General features: G+C 42.9%; 5 protein-coding genes across 5 annotated transcripts; 4 read left to right on the top strand and 1 right to left on the bottom strand.

The window, feature by feature from the left end:
- Nucleotides 1–503: 503 nt before the first annotated feature.
- Nucleotides 504–656, top strand: F5147DRAFT_576550 (uncharacterized protein; the record flags this gene model as incomplete). Its single annotated transcript, XM_041431331.1, has 1 exon — nt 504–656. A coding segment is annotated over one exon (153 nt), but the record flags the coding sequence as incomplete, so codon positions are not given.
- A 2,015-nt stretch (nt 657–2,671) lies between these two features.
- F5147DRAFT_652732 (uncharacterized protein) lies at nt 2,672–3,923 on the top strand (the record flags this gene model as incomplete). The annotated part of the gene is made up of 9 exons (XM_041433668.1): nt 2,672–2,730; nt 2,891–2,982; nt 3,043–3,069; nt 3,255–3,314; nt 3,381–3,417; nt 3,479–3,480; nt 3,535–3,580; nt 3,644–3,673; nt 3,851–3,923. 9 exons carry the CDS (start codon nt 2,672–2,674, stop codon nt 3,921–3,923), a joined length of 426 nt encoding a protein of 141 aa, XP_041293118.1.
- A 3,057-nt stretch (nt 3,924–6,980) lies between these two features.
- Nucleotides 6,981–7,636, top strand: F5147DRAFT_773553 (uncharacterized protein; the record flags this gene model as incomplete). Its single annotated transcript, XM_041441476.1, has 2 exons — nt 6,981–7,444; nt 7,501–7,636. 2 exons carry the CDS (start codon nt 6,981–6,983, stop codon nt 7,634–7,636), a joined length of 600 nt encoding a protein of 199 aa, XP_041293119.1.
- Nucleotides 7,637–7,766: 130 nt separating this feature from the next.
- On the top strand, nt 7,767–9,108 carry F5147DRAFT_773554 (uncharacterized protein; the record flags this gene model as incomplete). Its single annotated transcript, XM_041441477.1, has 3 exons — nt 7,767–7,800; nt 7,855–7,997; nt 8,470–9,108. 3 exons carry the CDS (start codon nt 7,767–7,769, stop codon nt 9,106–9,108), a joined length of 816 nt encoding a protein of 271 aa, XP_041293120.1.
- A 14,707-nt stretch (nt 9,109–23,815) lies between these two features.
- Nucleotides 23,816–24,127, bottom strand: F5147DRAFT_551048 (uncharacterized protein; the record flags this gene model as incomplete). The annotated part of the gene is made up of 2 exons (XM_041430402.1): nt 23,816–23,956; nt 24,005–24,127. Coding segments are annotated over 2 exons (264 nt in total), but the record flags the coding sequence as incomplete, so codon positions are not given.
- Between the last annotated feature and the right edge of the window lie 738 nt (nt 24,128–24,865).

Consider the following 24,865-nt stretch of genomic DNA (forward strand, 5'->3'; position numbering starts at 1 on the left):
CTATTGCAGGCATTGTTGATGCTAATTTTGTCCATGTAGTCCATGCACTGATTGATTTCATCTATCAGGTGCAGTCCCTCACATTTACCCTAATATCCATCACTACTATGAAGGCCTCACTCAAAGAGTTCCATTATTTTAAAGGCTTAATCATCCTTACTGAGGGTTGCAGAGGAGCTTTAGGTCCTATTAATTACTTTCAAATACCAAAGCTTGAGCTCCTTACCTTATTCAGTCAAGCAATTCCTGACATGGGCATTATATTTTAATACACAGCTAATGTTAGTAAACATATGCTGATCACTTACTGCAAAACTCCCTTTGAGCACACCAGTCACTAGCATGCAAATTTCACACAGCAGATCATCCATCTTTTGGATCGAAAAGACATGGTACGTCAATTCAACCTTAATGTTTTCCTCTACTCAAACAACTCATCCCTCAATAATCTGATTATCAATGAATATGATAAAGTTGTTGACATGGACCCAGCATTTGCTTGAATCGCACCTGTTGCTCCTGAAGATCTATATCATTTTAAAGGCCCTCAGCCAGTTCATAACCACTTCCTTAAGGGCCTCCTATCTCATGATAGTGTCATAGCTTTTTATATCACTGTCTCTAGTGACTTTACTAATAAGACACCTGTTTTTTGATGTGATACTATGGATTTCCAGATTTTTGTCAGCAGTTTTGCTCTCTTATCAAGCATATTGATGGAGTTGAGTCCCACTTCCAGAACTACTTGCTCAAGGTCTGGTTTAAGTTCTGTTTCTGGCTATGCTTATCACTGTACATACTACTTGTGATGCCAAGTTAGCAAATGCAGGCACACCCACCATCTGATACTCACCATCTCAGAAACTGTGATGTTGTGCTATTGTGAACACAGAATGATGGTGAGTTTTCATTATCTACTAATTCTTATTGTCATACTCATGCTCTGCTCTGCTAGATCATATCATTGCTCAAGTTTGGATAGTTTTTTTATTGTCAACAAGAGGCACAGGGCTACCTCTTATACTTGTTTATTCCTTCATTTATGTGCAGCCTTTCAAAATTGTCGTGCAATCCCATAATGATCCTGCTGTCTTCATGAACCATGTCAAGCACCAGTTTGTAACTGGTCCTGATGGCACACAAGTGGGGGCTAGTATGATTTTACCTTTCATCAACATTACCCATGCAATTGAACTAATTCCTGTCTATAGTGGATGTGCTAATTGTTCTATTACTAGCAGGATCAATTGTATTGATTATTCTCATCAAGTATATTATATTATATCACTGAGCCTATTGCATCTTATCCACAAAAGATAACTTAGCTTATACCTTATCAGCTAGATGTGATGAGTAATATTAGTATTTAGGCATCTCCACCAATTGTATGAGTTCACTAGCAAGGTTGTAAGTGTTCATAAGTGTCTGTAACATGCATACATCAGGAAAACCCTCCCAACTAAACTTAGACAAACTTGTTATAATTAGACTTTTTAGTAAAAATTTCAATAGTTGTGAAAAATAGCTCTGAGAATGATAGTCTAGTATAAGCTAATGACAATTAGTATTGGCAACTAGCACAGTGTCACAAAACTAAGTCCCAACTGTGCTGACCTTCTAAGACTTCAATTCTTGTGGCCTTTAGCACTCCAGCTTCATCTATCACAATAATGACAATCAAATAGCTAAAGTCAGACTATTAGGAGAGGCAAATAAGTTAGATACTGCAAAAATCAAACAAGTAAGCAGTTCATATGACACAGTGAGAAAGAAAAAATAGGAGGGAGAAGAAGCTTTCGCTAAACTGGGCATCTGGTGCTGGTTCCTTTCAGTGTCAGGCCTTAGCTTCAGGAACCAGTACCTTTCATATAAGACCACTTACCAAAGACTTGTGTTGGCTGTTTCTAAGCCAAAAATATGAGACAATATTTGTAAAGTCCAACATTTGTGCATGTTTGTTTATTATACTCACATGACTTTCAGTTTGAGTCTCAAATTTTGAGGACATCTTGATCCTGGAATATCCAGCCCATCTGACCCACTTGCATGTATAATGCAAATCTTACAGTTACAACATACCACATTGTAGGTTTATAACTCAGAGTGGTGCTATAAGCTGCGATAACGGATATGATGTGAGCAGTAAATGGATACTGATTGCCAATAGCTACCAACTGTAGGCTAATGGGAGTTGCTACTGGAACATCCGGAAAACAAGCTACTGAATGATATGTATGTACTGCTAGTACTTAGGTATTGCACTAAGCACTGTCATGTGGAACTGAGCCAACGCACTACTGAGCTATGTATGTAAAGCTATATGTAAATAAAGGTGGTGCGATGCGGAAATGGTCTGATATGTAAATATAATCATGGAATAACTCACCAATGGGTTAGTTTTGGACTAGGGATGGATGCAAAATGTCGGCCGATGAAGTGCAAGAAAGCATGGCTAAGCGCGGCTAAGCGCAGCTATGTGCGCGCACGGGAACACTGCGGCCATCGCGTGAAAGTAGCAGCTGCTATGCGTGGCTCACAGAAAAGCTGCGCTTCATGTAGGAAAGTAATAGGGTGCTGAGGGATACTGCAAAAATAGCCTCTATAAGGCTGTAAGGACTTCCAGTCTTACAATGTGACCCACAGTGCCCCTGCATGTGTTGCTGCTAACACCATGACTAGCATGGCTGCTACTAGTACCAAGCTAGCACTTGCATATAGAATTCTCTCCTGGTACACTGTTGACTCTTATGAGCCTTTTTAGAATGGTTTGAGGCCCAAGGGATGAGGTGAAGGACCCCATTATAGTATTCATTCAATTATGTGCACTTAGGAGGTCTAAAAATACGAAATGTTTAATATTTAATATTTAATGACATATGACATAATACAGTGAAAGAATTACAAAAAAATGTGTGAAAATGATAAAAATAATTGAGCTCACTGTGTGCAATAGTGAGCATGAATATTTTAGCAATGCATGCAGTGAGTGCACAAACATACTTACCTATTTTGGTCATTGTGTACATGTTGCTGTTGTATCAGGTACATGGAAACTACACGTGATGCTAAGTCAGCCATGAGTCAGATGTCTTGGATGTCCCAGATATTCCAAGATTGAAATATTCTGCAAATTTCAAAGACTGACACTCAAATTCAAAGTCAAATGTTGTTAATTTTCACCCACTTCATGCTGCTACTCTACTACCCATAGGTGGTCTCTATAGGTTATATCTTTGCTTGCCCTCTGTATATAGTGGGGTGGGCTACTGCTAGTTGGGACTCTATGGACCTACACTTCTCCATACTTGCAAGTTGTATGTTATGTTTGTTTTCTTTCTGCTGTTATGCTGACATTTTATATTTTATATTTTTGACAATAGCTTTGGACAACAGATCTACACTTCTCTGTGTCTGGTGGTATGTTATGTTTGTTTTCTTTCATTTATTATGCTGACATGTCTTTTCATGTGCTACGCAGTAGTAAGTTGACTCTTTTGTAGTATTATTATTCTTACATTGACCATGGCCCAATAGTATATAATTTCATCCTCGCACTCCCCTGCAATATTCAAAACATCTGGTAAGTGTTTTTTTTATCACCATCAAAATTTGGCTCTAAGATGTGGTTTGTTTACTTGTTCAGGGTACTATACTCAATGAGTTCAATCATCTTGTGAGTCACTGTTTGTGTTACTTTGTTGGGGGAGTACTATTCTGCTACAAGTCCATCCTTACCAGTATAATAGATGCAACACATATACCCTTTTATAATCAAATTATGTTTTTTCAAGTACTGTAGAGATACACACTTAGCTTTAACATCATCTGGGTGTGACCAACTGAACCTTAGCTTCGAACATTCGAAGATGGGTGTGACCTGTGACATGTCAAAAATAGCCTCAAACAGCACCACTATCAGCTGATGGTGATGAAGAAAATTTTGGTGATTTAAAGGGAGATGCATGGCAAATACTTAGTACAAGAAATTTTGGGAACATTTTTGTATTTTTTTTCATGTTTTACTGTGTGTCACAATTTACCTTTGATAACTTCAATTTTGTGTGATGGTCACACAAAATAGCTTTGATTTGTCAGATGTGTGATGCTGTGATGAAGCTAAGTGTGTATCTCTACAGTATTCTCAAGTGTGAAGTCCTAAATATAGCTGGCACAGTTCCTACACACTAAATACTGCAAAGCTTGCCTAGATATACTACTCAGAAAGGAACAACAACAGCGATCCAACTGAAGATGGATAAGATAATCATGATGATGAAAGCTCAGTGGTTCGTGGCCATGAGGATACTGATGTCTTCGCTGGTCCTAGTGATGAAGAGTTTGACTTGGACCATAATGGGTTTCAGAGGGAGGACAGTGGTGATCTGATTGATAAGTATATGTTTAAGAATATTGTTTTAATTGCTACTAAATTTTCTTGAAGATTCTCACAAACACTCTTACATGTCTAACTCAGATGATGACTCCAAGTCTGATGTCATGCACCATCACAAATGTATCTGCAATGATCCACCATTGATACAGCAAGACAATCAGCACCTTTCATGCAAGGTTCACAAAAGCAAGGATTGATGGCTGCATGAGACTACAAGAACACTGTGCAGCAACTTATCAAATTTGTGATTGGTGACTTCTGCTGTTGGCTTGCTTCTGACTATGCTTATCCAGATCATGTCACTCAAGTCACAGCAAAAGAGGCATAAAAGGAGGCATGCAAACACCACAAGATCAATATGACTTTCAACAATGAGATCATACAAATGGTGTATGCAGCATAAATCATAGAAAACATGGCTAATATGTTGTGAAGATAACATGTCGCACTTCACACCTAACTAGTGAGGTGAAAGTGAAGGTGTGACCACTCATTGAGAGTGTCTATGGTTTCAAATTGAGCACAAGGGTGTCAGTTAAGTCCAAAAATTGCCGGCTCGTACAACAGCTTAAGCACAAGTTCAGCTTGTGTTACTATTTAAGTTCATAGCCAAGGTTTAATGTTTATGTTAGTGTTCACCCTATGTTTGTTAAAGAACCCCAGAGATAAAAAGAATGATATGCCTCACAGTGGCCTCTTTTGGACCAAGTTGACCCAGAAGGCTGCTAACATAGTTTGGTACCGCAACAAAAAGGACGAGGGCATTGTGTTTGAGAAGTATTTTACTCCTTTTCCCATCGCTATAATGGCTCTCTTGTACACAGCTGATGGTGATGCTTGATGGCATTGATTACAGGCTGAGTGCTGTGTTGATGAGTGGGCTGATGGAGAACAAATCAATGTTGGGTTTTCCAGTGATGAATACAAGGAAGTATATGATAAACACCTTACAAATCTAAAAAAGTTCCAGATGCTTACAAAGGATCACAGAATTCTGGATGCAATCTAGAAGGATATCAATGATAACAGCTGGTAAGTCTTATCACTCATGTTGGTATGTAATTTTGACTTGGACACTGCAGCTTGAATGCCAAAGTAGACCCGGTCGATGTTGTAAATGGTGACTGCCTGTTCAATGATGAAATTAGGGACACTATCCAGGAATTCCAGGAGGGTAGTGGTGGAAATGGTTGATGACCAACATAAAGAGGAGATGATGCAGCATGATCAGTAGCTTGGCTCGTGTGCAGTCTATCCCATAATGATATTGGTTATTGAGCCCATTGCCCTAAACTATGTGAATTATGAGACACTACATAGTAGCACTCCATTATTTATCTATAAGATACAATGTACAATATCATGTAATTAAGCTAGTCACCAATAATATATAGCACTACACTAAGGGGGGGGAGGAGTTGCAACTCAGCAATAAGTGACATGTATCCCCTATAGCACTATGTTGCACTTCACATTTTTGCTGATGTGTGACAGGCTATTGCTAACTGAAATCAGCAATAAAGTCCTGCTAGTCTTCTTAGCACTTCTAACTTGTATAATTTTGACTAATATATAGAATTTTCTCTAAGTTTGCATGAGAGGGTTTTCCTGATGTAAGTTAAGTGTTCATTTCAGTGGGTTTGCAGATGAATAGTAATCAACATTGTGGAGAATGTCGGATTATCTAAGGTGGTTGAATCACATGTGCATGTGTGAGCCTCAGAGGGGGTCATACCCTATTAAATGACATACAAATAGGTGGTCCGTTCACCTTTGGATGTTTTCTATTGTAAGAGATGGGCCTGTACACTATGTTCTCTGTTGTCTTTCCCTCTTCATTCTCTGTTGCAAACAGCGCTTTAAGTGTCTCAGCGACATCATGCTCTCAAAAGTCTGATCGACATCAGCACTCTTCATCGCAGATTCGTCAAGGTTCAGATTCCTCACAGGAGAGTGACATTGGACTCACACTTGCACATTTCATACTATGCTGTTTGAAAGGAAGTCAACAGCATCGTTGATGCTAGAGACATGACAGATGAGGTCTATGGGCATCGAACATCAACACTGGAGTGCAGGAGCATGGATGACCATGACACAGATTAAATCAAATGAGAGCAGACTCATCTAACATATGTCAGAATATCTGGAGTGTTCAATCATGGTGGAGCCCCAAAGGGGCTCAAGTGGAGCGCATACATGGTGTTGACACCATATTGGAAATCGCTCCATCCTTACATCAGGGTTAAACTTGTTTAACCAAGTTGAATCGATTCGTGACGCTGGTCAATATATGACTCAGCATCATTCTTAGAGGCCCCTTTTGCCTGGATATAAAGTATCTAACTGATGTGATCTTTTCAGCATGTTGCATACTCATCCCCTAAAGCACCATCCAATTTTCGTGAAAAGTTGAATTTTCAAAACTCAAATTCAGTCATACTTCCAACATATGTCAGATCCTAGAGGCCCAAGCAACACTAATGTCGCCAATACATCCCAAATGCAACCATCACTTAGGGGACCTAGAATATGAGGGGCTTCAGTTGAAACTGACTCTGATGAAGTATATTTACCCCAACACAACATGGCAAAGAGATGCCTTGACGTTGTCAAAGACTTTAGGGCCGCAAAGGGTTCAAAATTTGATGCAGCCTACGTCATCTCCTCCATTGTCAAAGAAAGCTTACCACTGGGCTCAGGCAAAAATCCCTCTACAGTTGCGGCTATCTACCTCGCCATGCTTGATGAATGGGAGTCAGAACAGAATAGTGCCTACCACAGAGCATCTGGAACTGCTGGAGAACAGCAATCAATTGAACCAGCATGTAACAAAGGAGAAACTCATCCAAAGGCTGTCAGAAGTCAACAAGCCAGCATTGATCCAGAAGAACCTGCTCAAAAGTGGGCTAAGCCCAATTTCACCTGCCTTGACCTTAAATCAACTGTCCACGAGAACCTGTTCAAGCCCTTATCCACTAATCTCAGACACACCATTCGCATCCTCCAGAATTGGTTGAAGGACCAGAAACAAGCAAAACTCAAGCTTATGTACTACAAATGAAGCCCAGAATTCCATGAGTCCAGTGGGCTGACATTGTCGCTAGACAAAGTCTCAACCTCGATGCTATCCACACCATCATTACAACATTGCATGCTGTCAAAAAGTATATGGAAGTCATCAGAGATGCTGAGTTCACTGACAGCATCTCAGAGATGGCGACGAAGAAGATCACCAAATAAAATCATTGGAATGCAGCATAGAACAGAGCTGCACAAGCCTACAAGTTTGCATTCCCTTTCCAACAGGCTGAGCTCGATGCCTACTCGGAACACATCAATGAGCAATTTAACCAGCAGCTCAAAACTTACCATGGCCATGTCCTCTGGTATGACAGAGCCATCAGGTTCAGAGTCAGTAACACTCACAGGTATGAGCTGTCTGATTTTGAATGTTTCAGAGACCTTTATGCCTCCCACTTCTCCGCTGGTGGCTGACTCCTCATGGACTCAGGAGAATCCACTAAGTCCTCAGAAGGAGGACAGGAATCTTCAGCTAAGCGGGATCCCTGCTGCAAATGGAATAACGGAGAGTGCACACGCAGTATGTTCACTTGCTGCTATGCACACATCTGCAATGTCAAACAAGATGGTCGGATGTCAGATGTGTGGCCGCCGTCATGTCAGAGCCAAACATACCGAAGATAGCAAAGCCAAGTCAGCCTGAACAATCCATTGCGCGCCCACACTATTGTCGAGGCCTGATTTTGTCTTCAATGGATGCATCCTTCAGTCCAACAGCACAGTCAACTGAGTATGCAGACCCAGTCCCTTCAGCACTGGTTTGTCTTACAGATACTGATGTGACCCATACCATTGCCAATCACCTAGAACTCTTTCGGATAGTGACACCAATTAAAGTGGATCATTTCCAGGACCTCCTGGTGAATCATCCAAATCAACCTTATGTTTGGTCCATGTGTCATGCCTTGCACAAAGGCTTTTGGCCATGGGCAGATGCCTCTGATGGAAACTATTCATCAATCAACAACAACTCAATGTGAACCTGCGCAAAGTCTGAAGAACAGCAGAAGTTTATTGAGGATCAACTTGGTGAAGAAATACGGCTGGGTCGAGTCTCTGAAAGCTTCAGATCTGAATTGTTACCTGGGATGTATAGCGTGCTGATGCATACAGTCCCAAAACCAAATTCAGACAAGTTGCATCTGGTCGTTGATCATACAGCCGGGGAGTACTCACTTAACTCTATGATTGACGTGGATGCCATTAAAGGCACAAAACTAGATGGCTTGCACTCACTTGGTGCTTCCCTACTGGAGTTTAGAAAGGACCATCCAGATGAAAAACTGCTTCTCTTCAAGTCTGACGTGTCCCAAGCCTTTTGCAGACTACCTATGCACCAGCTGTGGCAAGCCAAGCAGGTGCTAACATTTCGTGGTCAATGGCACATCAATCATTGCAACAACTTTGGTGGGCGCGGCTCACCAAAGGTCTGGATATCATTCATGTCCCTCATGGCATGGATTGCCATTCACCACACCCTTATCAAAGCCCTTAAGCTTTATATGGACAACTCTTTCTCCTTCGAGGTGGCTGGGTGGACGCTCTATTATGAGCCTTATCAATGTCACTTCCCAGAAAAGCAGACTCATCTACTGCAATTATGGGATGAGATTGGTGTGCCTCACGATTGACCGAAACAATTATTTGGGTCGCCTCTGATGGTTATTGGGTTTGATGTGGACCCTACCACTATGACAGCAACTCTGCTGGCTCACAAGAAGGATGAATTGATTCAACACCTATGCTGCTTCAAATGTAGGAACTTCCAATGGATGCTGCAAGAGTATCAGCAGCTTGCAGGGTGGTGTGAGTGGAGCTTCAATATCTTTCCTTTGTTGAAGCCTGGATTGTCGGCCGTGTACAAAAAGATTTGGGGGAAGAAGCTGCCTCTAGCGCAGCTTTACGTGAACAATGATATAATCGCGGAACTGACCTGGATGGCAGACCATATGGATCGCTTGAATGGTCTATTTTTCTATAAATCACTGGATTTTGACCCTCTTGTGGATAACGTGGTGGTAGCTTATACTGACACATCCAGTCTCAGGTTGGGCCTGTGGTTCCCCCATGAAAACTTCATGGGACAATTCCAACTACCCGCAGATCCTCCAAAGGACACTATCTACTTCTTTGAGGCTCTTGCTGCCTGCTTGGCCATTCACTTCATCCCTAACATAATGGAAATTCCCTCTAAAATGCTCATTTACACTGATAACAGCAACACAATGGCAATGTTCAACTCACTTCGTGCTCATCCACCCTATAACCCCATCCTGATCGCAGCTGTCAATGTTCTTCTGCAATATGGGGTGGACTTGCAGGTGGAATTCATGCCTGGGTATAATAACAGAGTGGCGGATGCACTTTCACGCTTCCAGAATGAACGTGTACTAACGTTGGCACCAGCTGCCAGCTTTTTCAACTTTGAACCCCCTCGTAATGCACTGAGGGCTGCGAAAAAATGATGCAGGTGTCCACATCATCTAGGCAACCCATAAGGGAGGCCTGGATGCATGAGCGTCTCTTGTATGAGCGCTCGGTTGCCCTTGGCTTCACAATTGAGGCAACCACAGCTTCAGTCTATGATTCACACCTTAATTCATACATCACCTTCTGTTGGCTACATCATCTTCCTATCAACCCCACAGTCGATACACTATCCTTCTACATCATTTGGCTGTCACATCATATCAAGCCTCATTCTGTGGACTCCTACCTATCAGGCATTGCAAGTCAGCTGGAGGAAACTTATCCTAATGTTCGCACAGCATAATGTTCATCAATAGTGGCATGGACATTGCATGGCTGCAAATGACAAATGACCAGCCTTGTGCAGAGAAACTTGCCTTTGTGTATGGATGACTTAGAGCGGGTACGAACTACTTTGGGCTCAACTCCAGTGTACAATGACAGTCTTTTCCTCACACTGCTCTTTACAGGTTTTCTGACCCTGCAATGGCTTGGGGAGTTAACATGGCCTGATGCTGTCCAGCATCAGTCATATCATAAAGTGCCTATGTGGCACACACTTGTCATGACCACAACCTCCTTATCTTACATCCTGCCCTACCAGAAAAACGATACTCTGGGGATTGAAATGACCATCCTCATCCTAGTGAATTCATTGGCTGTGCATGACCCACTTCCGGTGCTCAAATGTTACATTGTGTTCTGGGATAGTGCCTTTCCATTTTGCCCTGCACTGTGGTTGACAAGCACAGGATCAGTGCCAACTCGTGGTTGGTTCTTGCGATGGCTGAAGGAACACTGTGGCTCTTGTATGTCAAGTCACTCAATGAGGGCTGGTGGAGTGACTGCTCTAGCTATCGCAGGAATGACTCCAGACCTGATTCAAGCAGCAGGACATTGGTCTTCCGAAGAGTTCAGAAAATATGTGCATCAACACACATTCTTGCTAAATGCTCTCCTCCATGGCTCTGCCCACATACCTGCATCAGGCACTCACTCTGAGTCACTCAGCTGGTGCAGGTTCATCATCAGACATGGCATGTTTCAGGATTATGAGTGTTACACAGATAGGGTGTTCAGAGCGGTCTTATTTTTTCAGAACACTCTGGCAGTTATATATATACTTGAACTACCTGCCACATTACTTAAGCTCCAACTTTCCTCTCCGCTAGTCTTTAGCTGACATGTCCTCAGGATGGTACACAGACAGCTCGTATACCTCAACACTCCCCCTCAGACTGAGGATAACATACCCAGTTGAGTTCTATGTCTCTCATGGCTGGGTTTAGGTAGTGCTTTGGTGGAAAATATTGGCCGTCATTTGTGCCGTGGGCTTGTAGACTACACTGATTCGTTTCTTGTGTACTTAGCTCCGAATATAGTGATGCTTTATGTCGAAATGCTTCGTCCATTTGTGATACTGCGGATTCTGAGCAATAGCTAATGCGCTTATATTGTCCCCATAGATCAATGTGGGACTGTTTTGCTCATACCCCAGTTCTTTATACAAGTTTCGGAGCCATGTTGCCTCTCTCGCCGCATCTGAAAGGCAAATGTACTCTGCTTCTGTCGTGGAGAGTGACACAGTGTTTTGCTTCTTGGATCCCCATGTTATAGCACCTCCACTCGACAAGAAGACATATCCCAAAACTGATGTTTTATCATCATTATTGGCGAAGCTTGCATCAGAATATCCGACGAAATGTTCTTTGTCATCTCTTGGGACATTGGCCTTGTAAGTTATACCTAGGTCCTTTGTCCCTTTGAGATAACACAAAATCCATTTCGCCACAGTCCAGTGTGTCATGTCAGGATTAGCCATATACGACACGAGCCTGTACACTGCATATGCAATGTCCGGTCTTGTCACAACAGCTGCATACATCAGTGACCCTATGAGCAAAGCATAATTATTACGTTGGTCTCCTTTGTCGGCTGATTTAATGGTGGGTTCAAGTTTCATAGATGGATCGAGCAGCATTCCCACTGAGTTTGCATCTAGAAGTCCGTGTTTTGCCAGGATTGACTTGATATATTTGGTCTGAGAAATCATGAGTGTGCCGTCTTCACGGTCTCTCGTGATCTCTATCCTGACTATTTTGTGCGGCTCCCCTAGATCAGTGGTTTCGAACATGTTCTGAAGCTCTCGCTTCAGTTTGTCCATTAATTTTTGTCGCTCATGAATATTAGTAAGTTGTCCACCCATACAGTTATGATCTCGGTTCCCCCTTTCATTTTGCGAATGTATGCGCATGGATCTGAGTATAGCGGCTTGAAGTCTTTTGCCTCGAGCTGCTTATTTAACACGGTATTCCATTTGCTGTGTGTGAGGAATGATAGCTAGATGAGAAGGGGTGAAAGGGGGAGAAAGGGTGAAGTGGGGTAAAACTCAAATAGACCTTTGGATGTGAGTATAGAGTCGGCCCAAGGGGATTGCTACTGAGAACAATTCCTCTAAGTAAAATATGGAGGGGAAACTTAGAAACTAGTAAGGGTAACTGAGAATGGAAGAAGTGCACGATGTTGCGCTGATGCGATGCGAGCGCAAGTGAACCCCTGAAGGTGCGATATGATACGTGACTGAGTAGCCAAAAGTTTGACGGAGCGCGAAGGTGCGGAGAAAAGCCGAAGAATATATGAGCGTGCCTTTAGCGGATATGCGAAGGGGATGCGACGCCATGATAGAGCGGGAGAAGAGTCTGATGATATGCGCGATGAGCAAAGTTAGAACATTTAGCGTGACTGTTGATACAGCATGTGATGTAGTTGGCCAAAGGTTTTAGCTTTAGAGTCAGAGTGTTGCGTGCAAATGGATGATAATTTCGATAGTGGGGAAAAAAAGATACATGAAAAATCATAAGTCCTAAGTATATATGATAATGTGCGTAGCGCTGTTTGGAACTGAGAAGATAGCAGTGATACATATCAAGGGTCCATAATGCAAGTAACGAAACATAAGTGATATCACTCTCGGAAATATAATCAGTCTAACGCGAATGAGATAAAACACGCACCAATGGACAAGCAGAGGACATGGATAGGACGGAGGAAGGATGCGTGACAGAACCGACAAATAGCGGATGTGAACCAAAGCGCGCGTGTGAGCCACGGCCGTCGGACGACAATAGGAAGGATGCATGCCGTGGTAGTGATAGCGTGCACTGCACTAGGACCTAAGGGACACTGCAAAAATAGCCTCTATGAGGCTACAAGGACTCCAAGTCCTACATCGCGTCCTGACTGTTTTAACCCATATAGTGTCTTTATTAGATGGCACAGCCTTTCGGTTTCATCTTTGAACCCTTCAGGCTGTTTCATGTACACTTCTTCCTTAAGGATTCCATTGAGGTAAGCACCCTTTACATCCATTTGTTGAATCTCCCAGTTCTGAGATATGGCTAGTCCTAAAACTGCTCATATTGTCTCGAGTTGGACCACCGGAGAAAATGTGTCCGTGTAATCCATACCAGGAATTTGAGAGTATCCTTTTGCTACGAGTCGTGCCTTATATTTGACTAATCTTCCTTCTTTGTCAAATTTTTGTACTAGAACCCACTTGTTGGCTACTGGAACTCGTCCCTTTGGGGGATTGACAAGTTTCCACATGCCTTTGTCTTTTAGTTGGTCTAGTTCGGCATGAACAGCTTTCTCCCATTCTGGCCACTCGGAATATTCCTTTGCTTCTTTTAAGGACTTGGGATCTTCTGGTGCAACACCAGTCTCTTTAAATGCAGCATACACAACTTCTGCTGGTGAGTATATCAGCTCTTCCTCATCTTGATCTTCTTCTGTGAGGGCTGCTAATTCAGCTGGTATATCTTCTAGCTCTATTGTCGGATTGTTTAATATCTGATAATCATGTTTGACTTTTTGTCTGCTGCTTCTTCTCAGCTCATCAGGTACGTCATTTTCTCTCTTTCTTTTTCTGCTAATTTCTTTCTTTGACGTTAGATTGTCTACATCTTTCATTGTGGATGCTGCATTAATGTGCAGCGGGTCTTTTACTCTATCCTTCTCCCCCTCACACTGTACATTAGGTGTGAAGAAATGATAGTTTCGGGATACTTTTATTCGGTGTGTGTTTTTGTCATAGTACTTGATTGCCTTTGGCCCGTCTAAAAAGCCCACAAATATGTGTTCTTCTGATTTTGGTTTGAGTTTGGAGATGTTTTCTCCCTCTCGAAGGACCCATACTGATATTCCGAATTCTTGTAGATGTGATATGTTTGGACATTCCCCGACCATTTTTTGTCTGGGGTAGTTCCCTGTAGAGCACGCGTATGTGCTCGATTTCGGAGATATGCAGAGTGAGTCACTGCCTCAGGCCATAATGTCTTTGGCAAATTATGTGCTAACAGCATTGCATGTATTAGTTCTATGAGCGTTCTATTGAATCGCTCGGCTACACCATCTTGTTCAGGGAGAATATGGTGCTGTGAATTTGACTATGATTCCTTTCTGGTGGCACCACGTGAGTAGAGTATTATTGACATACTCCTTGCCGTTGTCTGCTCTGATTTGTTTTAAGATTGTTTATCGTTGTCTTTCTATATAGGAAATATATTCCTGAACCTTCGAGCTGGCCTCATCTTTTGTTTTCATAAATTTGACTGTGCATCGTTGTGTACAGTCATCAATGAATGTGATATAATATCTGACCCCTGTTATTGCAGTGGTCCGTGATGGTCCCCACACATCAGTGTGTGTTATCTCTCCCAGAACTGCTGATTGATTTTCAGATTCTTTGGGGAATGGTTGTCTCAAATGTTTTGCTTGTATACAAGCCTCACACTCTGGTGTTGGTGAGTTTTCATCAACTTCAAGACCATCAACTAGTTCCTCTTTGAGTAAGTGTTTGAGTCCCGTTATGCCTATATGGCCCATATCTGATGTGCCATTGCTCCCACTTGCTCCCATGTATTTTGTCTTTAGCCGTATTTATCTGTTCATCATAGTTCTTGGTAAACATGTCCAAGAAGTATAGTCTATTCTCTCGTCGACCAGTGGCTATTGTACAGTGTTTTTTGTCGAGCAAAGTAATCTGCCCTTTTCTGATTATAGCTCTTCCACCTTGTTCGTCGAGCCGACTTATAGAGAGTAGGTTATTTCCTGATGTTGGTACGTGTAAAATGTCTCTCAACAATAGATGAACAGCTTTGTTTCCGACTTTTGTCGTGATCTCAACTGTTCCATGTCCTATTGCTTCAACTGGTACTTTTCCTATTCTGCTAATTTCTTTTTGTAGTGGAGTGTACTCAGTGAAGGCAGTTCTTCTGCTCGTTATATGAGATGTGGTTGCCGAGTCGGCTACCCATTGGCCAAAGCAAAAGGAAACACGCTCATCAGAGCCTTCATTCATGGATACATTCTTGGAGACTACAAATGCTTTGTCCTCATCCATAGGTTTGTCATCCTGCTCATCGTGTGCCATGTTCACATGCTCCTTTCCTTTATACTTCTTCGAAGATGGACCTGGACCGTCTTTTCCCCAGCAGTCCTTGGTTTTGTGCCCGAACTTCCCGCAGGAGCTACATTTTGGCACGTTCTTGAACTGGCACCTATCTGTAGGATGATTATGATGTCCACAGACGTTACACTTCGCTCAGTCCTTTGGACCTTCATTTTTTTTTCAACCTTTCACTTTTTGCCCCCTTTTTCGGCTTTGGCATAATACCCCTTTTCTTGGGTATCTTGGCTCTTGCAATGGTTGGATTCATCAATGATGATCGAGATAAGTTCTTGGGATGTATAGCCAGCAATTTTTTGTGACTTGCCCTTATTGGCATGTGCACCTAAATAGGACACAGTCCATGACTCCCAAGACTTTGGCAACAACATCACAAGAAGTGCTTTGAACTCCGCATCAGGTATCTCGCATCCCATGATGTTGAGCTGATTGTGCTTGTTCGTCATCTCGGTGACATGTACCTTAATATTGCAGCCTTCTTCGGCTTGCAATGAATAGAAGGTGCATTTCACAATTAGCACACTCGACTGACTCCTTGTCTCATGAATCATCTTCAGATTATCCCATGCTTCTTTGACCATCTTCGCTCGTGACACATGAACTACTTGTTCATCCTTCAAATTAATGAGGATGATGGTCCAAGCAATTTGGTCATCTTTCTCCCACTGTTTCTTCTCATTAGGATCTGTGGGCCTTTTACAGGTCCATCTATATGACCATGGACTTCATGGACTCAGAGGACCGTTTCAATCTTCTCCTTCCACATCATCCAGTTGTCATCTTTAAGCTCTCCCATTTTATAGGATGAGACTGATCCTAAGTTCGTACGTGGGGAAGTCTGGGAAGACTGAGATGTCTGGACATTAGGATTGGCATTTGGGTCAGTCATTTTGATTATAGATATGTATTTATTTGCGTAGCGTAAATTGGTTGTCTTTTCTTTTGAGGTTCGTTATGTGATTAAGCAGGGCTCATAACCTTTCAGGATTACGAGCGTTACACAGATAAGGTGTTCAGAGTGGTCTTATTTTTTCGGAACACTCCCGTGGTTATGTATATACTTGAACTACCTGCCACATTACTTAAGCTCCAACTTTCCTCTCCGCTAGTCTTTAGCTGACATGTCCTCAGGATGGTACACGGACGGCTCATATACCTCAGAGCCCCTTCAGTGACAAATTCTGTATTATACGGGCCACCCGACCTACATAATATCCCGTATGAGACGGGCCAGCGGATTATGGGCCCATATTGTGTATATTCTCGATGATGACGGATGGGCCAGGGAAACATATTATTTCCGATGGAGACAGGTGGGCCCATGTATGCCAATGATATATATATCCTTGATGTTGACTGATGGGCCGGGGGAATATGATCATTCATGGAGATGGGTGGGCCCATCTGGGTAATATGTAGAGTAGGATATTATAGACAGCTGGGCTGAAGAGAGATGTAAGGCAAATATTGTTATATAGATGGGCGGGCCGATGGGGGTGTATTACATATATGGGTGGGCCGAGGTAGGGGAATATTACATAGATGGGTGGGCTGATGTGGGGTGTATTACATATACAGGTGGGCTGATGAAAGAGATATCAAATAGACGGGTGGGCCGAGGGTGTGATAAAATATTTATTACATAGACAGGTGGGCTGAGGTGGGGTATAATTATATAGATGGGTGGGCCGATGTAGGATGTATTATATAGACGGGTGGGCCAACATAGGATGTATTACATAGATGGGTGGGCCGACGTGGGGGATAATACATAGATGGGTGGGCTGACGTGGGGGAATTGTACATAGATGGGTACATATATGGGTGAGCCTAGATATGTTTCATCAAGACATACAGCTGATGTAGCCACCAGTGAATCAAACATGTACACTATGAGTGCATATACCTACCATCGACCACCGAATCTAAACCCCTAAGCACAAAAACATGAATCGACCATGTGTGGCATTGACCAATAATCGAGGACTGAAGTGGAAAAACCCCAAACCGAGATTTACCAAGCCCCGAACCCCGAAATTGTGGACTGCTGGGTCTCGGGGGTTGGGGGTGGGCACTCGGGACTTGGGAAATTTGGGGAGATCAATAAAATTTGATTTACAACCAAGTTGATTGACAAACACATTGACTTACCCATTTTTGAAATATATTTTTGTTGTCTCACATACTGAGTTCCGAGTTCCGGGACCCCCGAAACCCGGCAGTCCACAATTTCGGGGTTCAGGGGTTGGTAAAATGTGTATGGATATATGAAGGGTTGATTTAAACATTTTTAAAAGATGTCTCATATCAAATGTCAAGTCCCAAGTTTTGATTTCCGGGTTTCGGGAGTGCCGAGTGCCGAAGCCCGGAGTCCTGAAACCCGGAGTCACAAAACCCGGAAATCAAAACTCGGGACTTGACATTTGATATGAGACATCTTTCAAAAATGTTTAAATCAACCTTTCATATATCCATACACATTTTACCAACCCCTGAACCCTGAAATTGTGGACTGCTGGGTTTCGGGGTTCGGGGGTCTCAGAACTTGGAACTCGGTATGTAGGACAACAAAAATATCTTTCGGGGTTCGGGGGTTAGTGAAATGTTTATAGATATACGTAGGTTAATTCAAACATGTCTGAAAAATTTCGTTCATCTCAAATGTCAAATCCTGAGTTCCAGGTTTCGGGACTTGGCACCCGGCACCTGGCACTCGGGGTTCGGCACTGAAAATTTGACATTCGGGTGTTCGGGTTTCGGGTGATATCTAAATCACAACAGCTTCGAGTTCTGCCAAAGCATGAAACTTGAAACCCAGTGTGCAACATGTTGATTTTTCATTTATATCACACAAATAACCAAGTGCCAAGTGCCAAGTGCCGAAGCCTGAAGCCCAAGACCCGAAAATATGTATATAACATTTCCATTTTTCACTTGTTGCACAAATCACTGAGTTTCAAGTGCCGAAACCCGAAACTCAAAACCTGGTGTGCAACATGTTCATTGTTCATTTACATTACACAGATCATCGAGTTCCGAGTGCCGAGGGCCAAAACCCGAAGCCCGAGACCCGAAAATATGTGCGCAACATGTCCATTTTTCACTTACTGCACAAATCACCGAGTTTCAAGTGCCAAAGCATGAAACTTGAAACCCAGTGTGCAACATGTCCATTTTTTATGTACATTACACAATCCATTGAGTTCCGAGTGCCGAGGGCCGAGACCCGAAGCCCGAGACCCGAAAATATGTATGCAACATTTCCATTTTTCACTTGTTGCACAAATCACCGAGTTTCAAGTGCTGAAACCCGAAACTCGAAACCTGGTGTGCAACATGTTCATTGTTCATTTACATTACACAGATCATTGAGTGCCAAGGGCTGAATACTGAAACCCGAAGCCCAAAAACATGTATGCCACATGCCCATCTACTCATTGCACAAATCACCAAGTGTCGAGTGCCGAAACCCGAAACACAGTACTTCAAATGGACATGAATTCTGTCTTTGTATGTATTATCCATTGGTGTAGGGTTGAAATAACTTGGGAATTGTATTTGTCAGTGCTCGGTAGTTGGTAGTTGGTAGTTGGTGGTTGGTAGTCAATATAGGCAAATGATAATGAAAAATGAAAGTTGTTATTACGCTTAACTTCCTTACCGAAGGTTGTAGTCCGAGTCTAGGGGAGTGTATTGGTAGTCTTTTCTTGTCCATCAGTTATCATTTAACCGAGATATAAGCTAAAGAAATCTGAAACATCGGCGATAATGAAAAATGAAAGTTATTATTATGTTTAAGTTCCTGAACAAAAGTTGTAGTCCGAGCCAAGGTGAGTGTATTGGTAGTTTTTTCTTGTCAATTGGCAATCTCGTTACTCGGTACTCGGTACAAGGGAATCAGTACTCGGTATTTGGTTCTGATACTCGATACCCGAGAATCAGTAGTCAGGTACTCGGTACTCGGTTCTGATACTTGGTACCCGAGAATCAGTAGTCAGGTACTCGGTACTTGGTTCTAATTCTCGGTACCTGGGAATCAATAGTTGGGTACTCCAGCCAATAGTCCTGAGTCCCGAGTACTGATACTTGGTATTCGGTAGTCAGGTTTGGAACTTGGGTCTTGGTTGGCTGGAGTTTGTGAGCTAGTGTGTATACTTGCCATTTTGCCTGATAAGGGGCCCATGCCTTCAAAACATTGAATCTTCGTAATCAGAAACCTGGGGTACATTTCAAATATCTTAAGTATCATAGACATAAATTTACAGACAAATCAACCAAGAATTGAGTACTGAGGAAGTGAAATGGGTAAGAAATTGAGTGTGGGAAACTTCAAAGACCCAAAGCATCGAAAATGGTTAGTTGAGCAGTGGTAGGACTTTAATGCTGGGTCAACTCATATTTTCACTATATCCCTTCTACCCACCCCCTACCCTCAGGGCAGTAGGCAGTATGGGTTCCTTGGGTAGTTTACGATCTATCCTACATATTTGTAATGATATTTTCGGCCTGAATCATATATAAATGTGACTTTGTATAAAAGACACTCTCCACACATATGTCATTTTGCCTATCATTAAATCAATCCTTCATGAATCTTTCTAGGCTTTTAAGCTATTATAATGGATGTATATGGGTGTTATTCCAGGTCTCTCATCACATTACAGGCTTGTTATGTTGGATATCTCGACATAATGTGCAAGTCTCGCTATTAATATTCATTCTTTTATCTTTACACTCACTTACTGCACACATGTATTTCATTTGTCATTATTGATGTTTCGGATTTCTTCAGCTTATATCTCGGTCACATGGTAACCAATAAATGAAAAAAGACTACAAATAAACTCACCTAGACTCGGACTACAACCTTCATTAAGCTGACTACTGATTCCCAGGTACTGAGTATCAAAACCAAATACTGAGTACCAATTACCATGTACTGAGTACTGCATAATGAGTAACAAGATAACCAATTGACAAGAAAAGACTACCACTACACTCACCTGGACTTGGACTACAACCTTCGGTAAGGAAGTTAAGCATAATAACAACTTTTATTTTTTCATTATTGCTGATGTTTTGCTGAATGACAAGGAAAGACTACCAAGACACTCACCTTGACGTGGACTACAACTGTCATTTTTCATTATCATTTGCCTATATTGACTACCGAGTCTCGAGTACCGACCACTGATCACCGAGTACCAAGTACCGAGTACTGACAAATACAATTACCAAGTTATTTGAACCCTACACCAATGGATAATACATACAAATACAATTCATGTCCATGTGAAGTACTGGGTTTCAGGTTTCGACACTCGACACTTGGTGATTTGTGCAACAAGTGAAAAATGGACATGTTGTGTACATGATTTTGGGTTTCGGGCTTCGGGTCTCGGCCCTCGGCACTCGGAACTCGATGATCTGTGTAATGTAAATGAAAAATGGACATGTTGCACACTGGGGATTGAGTTTCGGGTTTTGGCACTCGAAACTTGGTGATTTGTGCAGTGAGTGAAAAATGGACATGTTGTGCACATATTTTCGAAGTTTGGGTTTTGGCCCTCGGAACTCGGAACTCAATGACTTGTGTAATATAATTGAACAATGGACATGTTGCACACCCGGTTTTGAGTTTCAGGTTTCGGCACTTGAAACTCAGTGATTTGTGCAACAAGTGAAAAAAGGAAATGTTGCATACATATTTTTGGGTCTCGGCCCTCGGCACTCGGAACTCAATGATTTGTGTAATATAAATGAAAAATGGACATGTTGCACGCTGGGTTTCGAGTTTCAGGTTTTGGCACTCAAAACTTGGTGATTTGTGCAACAAGTGAAAAATGGACATGTTGCGCACATATTTTCGGGGTTCGGGTCTCGGCCCTCGGCACTCAGAACTCGATGATCTGTGTAATGTAAATGAACAATGAACATGTTGCACACCAGGTTTTGAGTTTTGGGTTTCAGCACTTGAAACTCAGTGATTTGTGCAACAAGTGAAAAATGGAAATGTTGTGTACATATTTTCGGGTCTCAGGCTTCGGGTTTCGGCACTTGGCACTCGGAACTCGATGATCTGTGTAATGTAAATGAACAATGAACATTCTGCACACCCAGTTTTGAGTTTCGGGTTTTGCCACTTGAAACTCAGTGATTTGTGCAACAAGTGAAAAATGGAAATGTTGCATACATATTTTCGGGTCTCAGGCTTCGGGTCTCGGCACTTGGCACTTGGCACTTGGTTATTTGTGTGATATAAATGAAAAATCAACATGTTGCACACTGGGTTTCAAGTTTCATGCTTTGGCACTCGAAACTTGGTGATTTGTGCAACAAGTGAAAAATGGACATGTTGCGCACATATTTTCGGGGTTCGGGGTTCGGATTTCGGCTCTCAGAACTCGGAACTCGATGACTTGTGTAATATAATTGAACAATGGACATGATGCACACTGGGTTTCGAGTTTTGGGTTTCGGCACTCGAAACTCGGTGGTATGTGCAATGAGTAAGAAATGGACATGTTCCATACATATTTTTGGGTTTTGGGCTTCGGGTGTCAGCACTCAGCACTCGGAACTCGATGATCTGTGTAATGTAAATGAACAATCGACGTGTTGCACACTGGGTTTCGAGATTTGGGTTTCGGCACTCGAAACTCGGTGATTTGTGCAGTGAGTGAAAAATGGACATGTTGAACAATGGGTTTCAGGGTCTCGGGTTTGAAAAATAGCATAATAACAACTTTCATGTTTTCATTATCATTTGCCTATATTGACTACCGAGTCCGATAAGGGACCCCTTGGATGATCCATTGCTCAATGAAATACTACCTGATTGGAAGTGTGCTGGTTATCAGATATTCATTTGTCAACTCCCAGGTCCCGGAACTCGGAAGTTGGTACGGTTGACCCAAATTTGGGTGGTTGGAACTTGGCATCTCATAGGGCAACACAAGCTTCGCACCCCGGATTCCTAAATTCTGCAAGACAACCTGTGCACCATCAAAGGCCATGTCAGGAGATCACCTGCTGCTCCAGGAACTCGGTAACTTTGATTTATTACCTCCTCTGAGTACTGGTTGACCCAAAGGTTGATAATCGGAACTTGGCTTCTCGTAGGGCAACACAAGCTTCGCACCCCGGATTCCAAATTTTGCAAGACAACCTGTGCACCATCAAAGGCCATGTCAGGGAGATCACCTGCTGCTCCGGGAACTCGGTAACTTTGATTTATTACCTCCTCTGATTTGGTTGATGTACAACTACCTCAGCTCCATCATGTCTACAATTATGATACACATGGGCCCACCCATCTATATTTTATACCACCCTCGGCCCACCGTCTAATACAACATCCCTACGATTACACCCTCAGCCCACCCGTCTATAAATGTGTCTGGGCCCAACCGTCTAATACAATATTTTATAATACCCTCAGGCCCACCCGTCTAATTTAATATGTGTCTGGGCCACCCGTGAATGTGATAACAAGTACCTACCCATCTATCTCATACACATCTACCTTAATACACCCATCTGCATAATATCCAACTACCTCGGCCCACCCATCTACCTAATATTCATGTACATCAGCCCACTCATCTACTCTATATATTCCCTGCATGGGCCCACCCGCCTCCATCGGGAATAATTTGCCTCCCGGCCCATCCATCATAGTCGAGGATATTTTTATCATGGGCCCATGGTCCACTGGCCCGTATCATACGGGATATTATGCACGTCCGTTCCCTCGTATTATACGGAGATAGGTCACTGTAATATGTGACCATCCTCACTATTTGGTGGAGTGCATGAGTGGCGGACATCTGTCTGTCCCTTTCCACGCTCCCCAGAGTTGCCCAGACAGCCTCCCTACCATATGCGACCATCATGCCTGGACCAACATTGCTGTCCAATCCTGTACTGGCAATCCTGCTGCCTCCTCCATATCAACACAGGCCTGGATGAACCTTTTCTTACAGGCACAACAACAAGTGTGTCAGTCCCGACTGCATGGGATTTGCGAGGGATGTGGCACAGCATTGCAGGCTCACGTCTTTTTTGATGTACCGCCCCCCATCGTTTCATTTGAGGTCATACAGGTGTCTCTGCCTGCCTTGATTCCCTCCATGGTGCTCACTGTGCCCTGCGCAGCCGGATCTGTCTTATATGAGCTCCGAGGTTTAATTTACGTCAACGGTTATCATTACAACGCACGCTTAACCAATGAATCAGGCTCCGTCTGGCAATACAACGGTCAGGTAGAGGGGGGTCGCCCGGTGTTTGATGCTGATGCGTCGATGGTGCTGAATGCCAGCAGGAGAGCCGGGGCGGCTCAGTTGTTCAATTGTGGGGAACGCATGGTGCATCTACTTGTGTATGCCTTGAGCACCAGTTGACGTGCGAATCATCCACTCAGGACAAGCGTACTCATCCAAAAGACCTATGAGATGAAGGTCGGAGTCCGACATCTTCTTGAACATCATGTAAACCCCAGATGGAGTGATCAGCCACTTGTCAGGCTGCATCGATTTCACATCCTGAAAACCAGTCAGTAACAGCATTCAGTGATGCTGCCATATACCGACCTCATTCTCATCTTTGGGTCTTTTGTATTGGACGAAAAGCTTCAAGCCTTCTTTCCTAATGGCCGGTTGTATATGACCACATCCACCATGACCTTTCTTGGGCTCATCCGCATCTCCCTCAGCATGGTTGGGTGATGTTGCTGTGAGCTCCTGATTTGCCGATCCGACTGCAGACTGACTCAAACATATGCCAGCACGTTCGCCGTGGAAGGTTTCATTGATCGGGAAGGGTCTCGACTCGCCGAACATGGCTGTTGTAGAGATACAACAATTGCTGGACACTACATGAAGTAAGTGTTTAGCAATATAAAAAGTGTTGTGGTCATGCACAGCCTAGTCTGCTATACTTGCAAGACAAGTGTGTTCGACCCAAGGGGTTTGCTGTATGGTATTAGAATAATCAGTTATAACAAAAGGAAGATAGTCCGAAGCATTGAAAACAAAGTCCGAAGGTATAATTACGAGTCCAATGTTTTCGGGTTTTGGGTTAGCAGGTTTGCCTTGGGTTGCGTCGGGTTAGCGTTGGGTTTGCATTGGGAATATAGAGAATGTCGGGGATAGCGAATGGTGGGTTACTGTCAGATGTTTTGGATAAAGAAAGGATGATATTGCGGAATCCAACTAAGAACTATGAATATCGGATGACCTCCTCCTACTCGGAGGTAGAAAGGTAAAGTAAATAGGTAGGAGGTATGCGAAATATATAGTGTCTATGTAGAATTTTGGAGTGCTATAGGCGAAAGTAGTAGCGCTGATTTTCGGGTCCGATGTCCTATGTAATAAGACATGATGTACTGTGGACATGTAATAACACGTTCTACAATGTTAGCGACGTGAAAATGAATAACTGCGCACCTAGTG

This window comes from Suillus discolor (assembly GCF_016758755.1).
Source record: "Suillus discolor strain FC423 chromosome Unknown F5147scaffold_26, whole genome shotgun sequence".
NCBI classification, from domain to species: domain Eukaryota; kingdom Fungi; phylum Basidiomycota; class Agaricomycetes; order Boletales; family Suillaceae; genus Suillus; species Suillus discolor.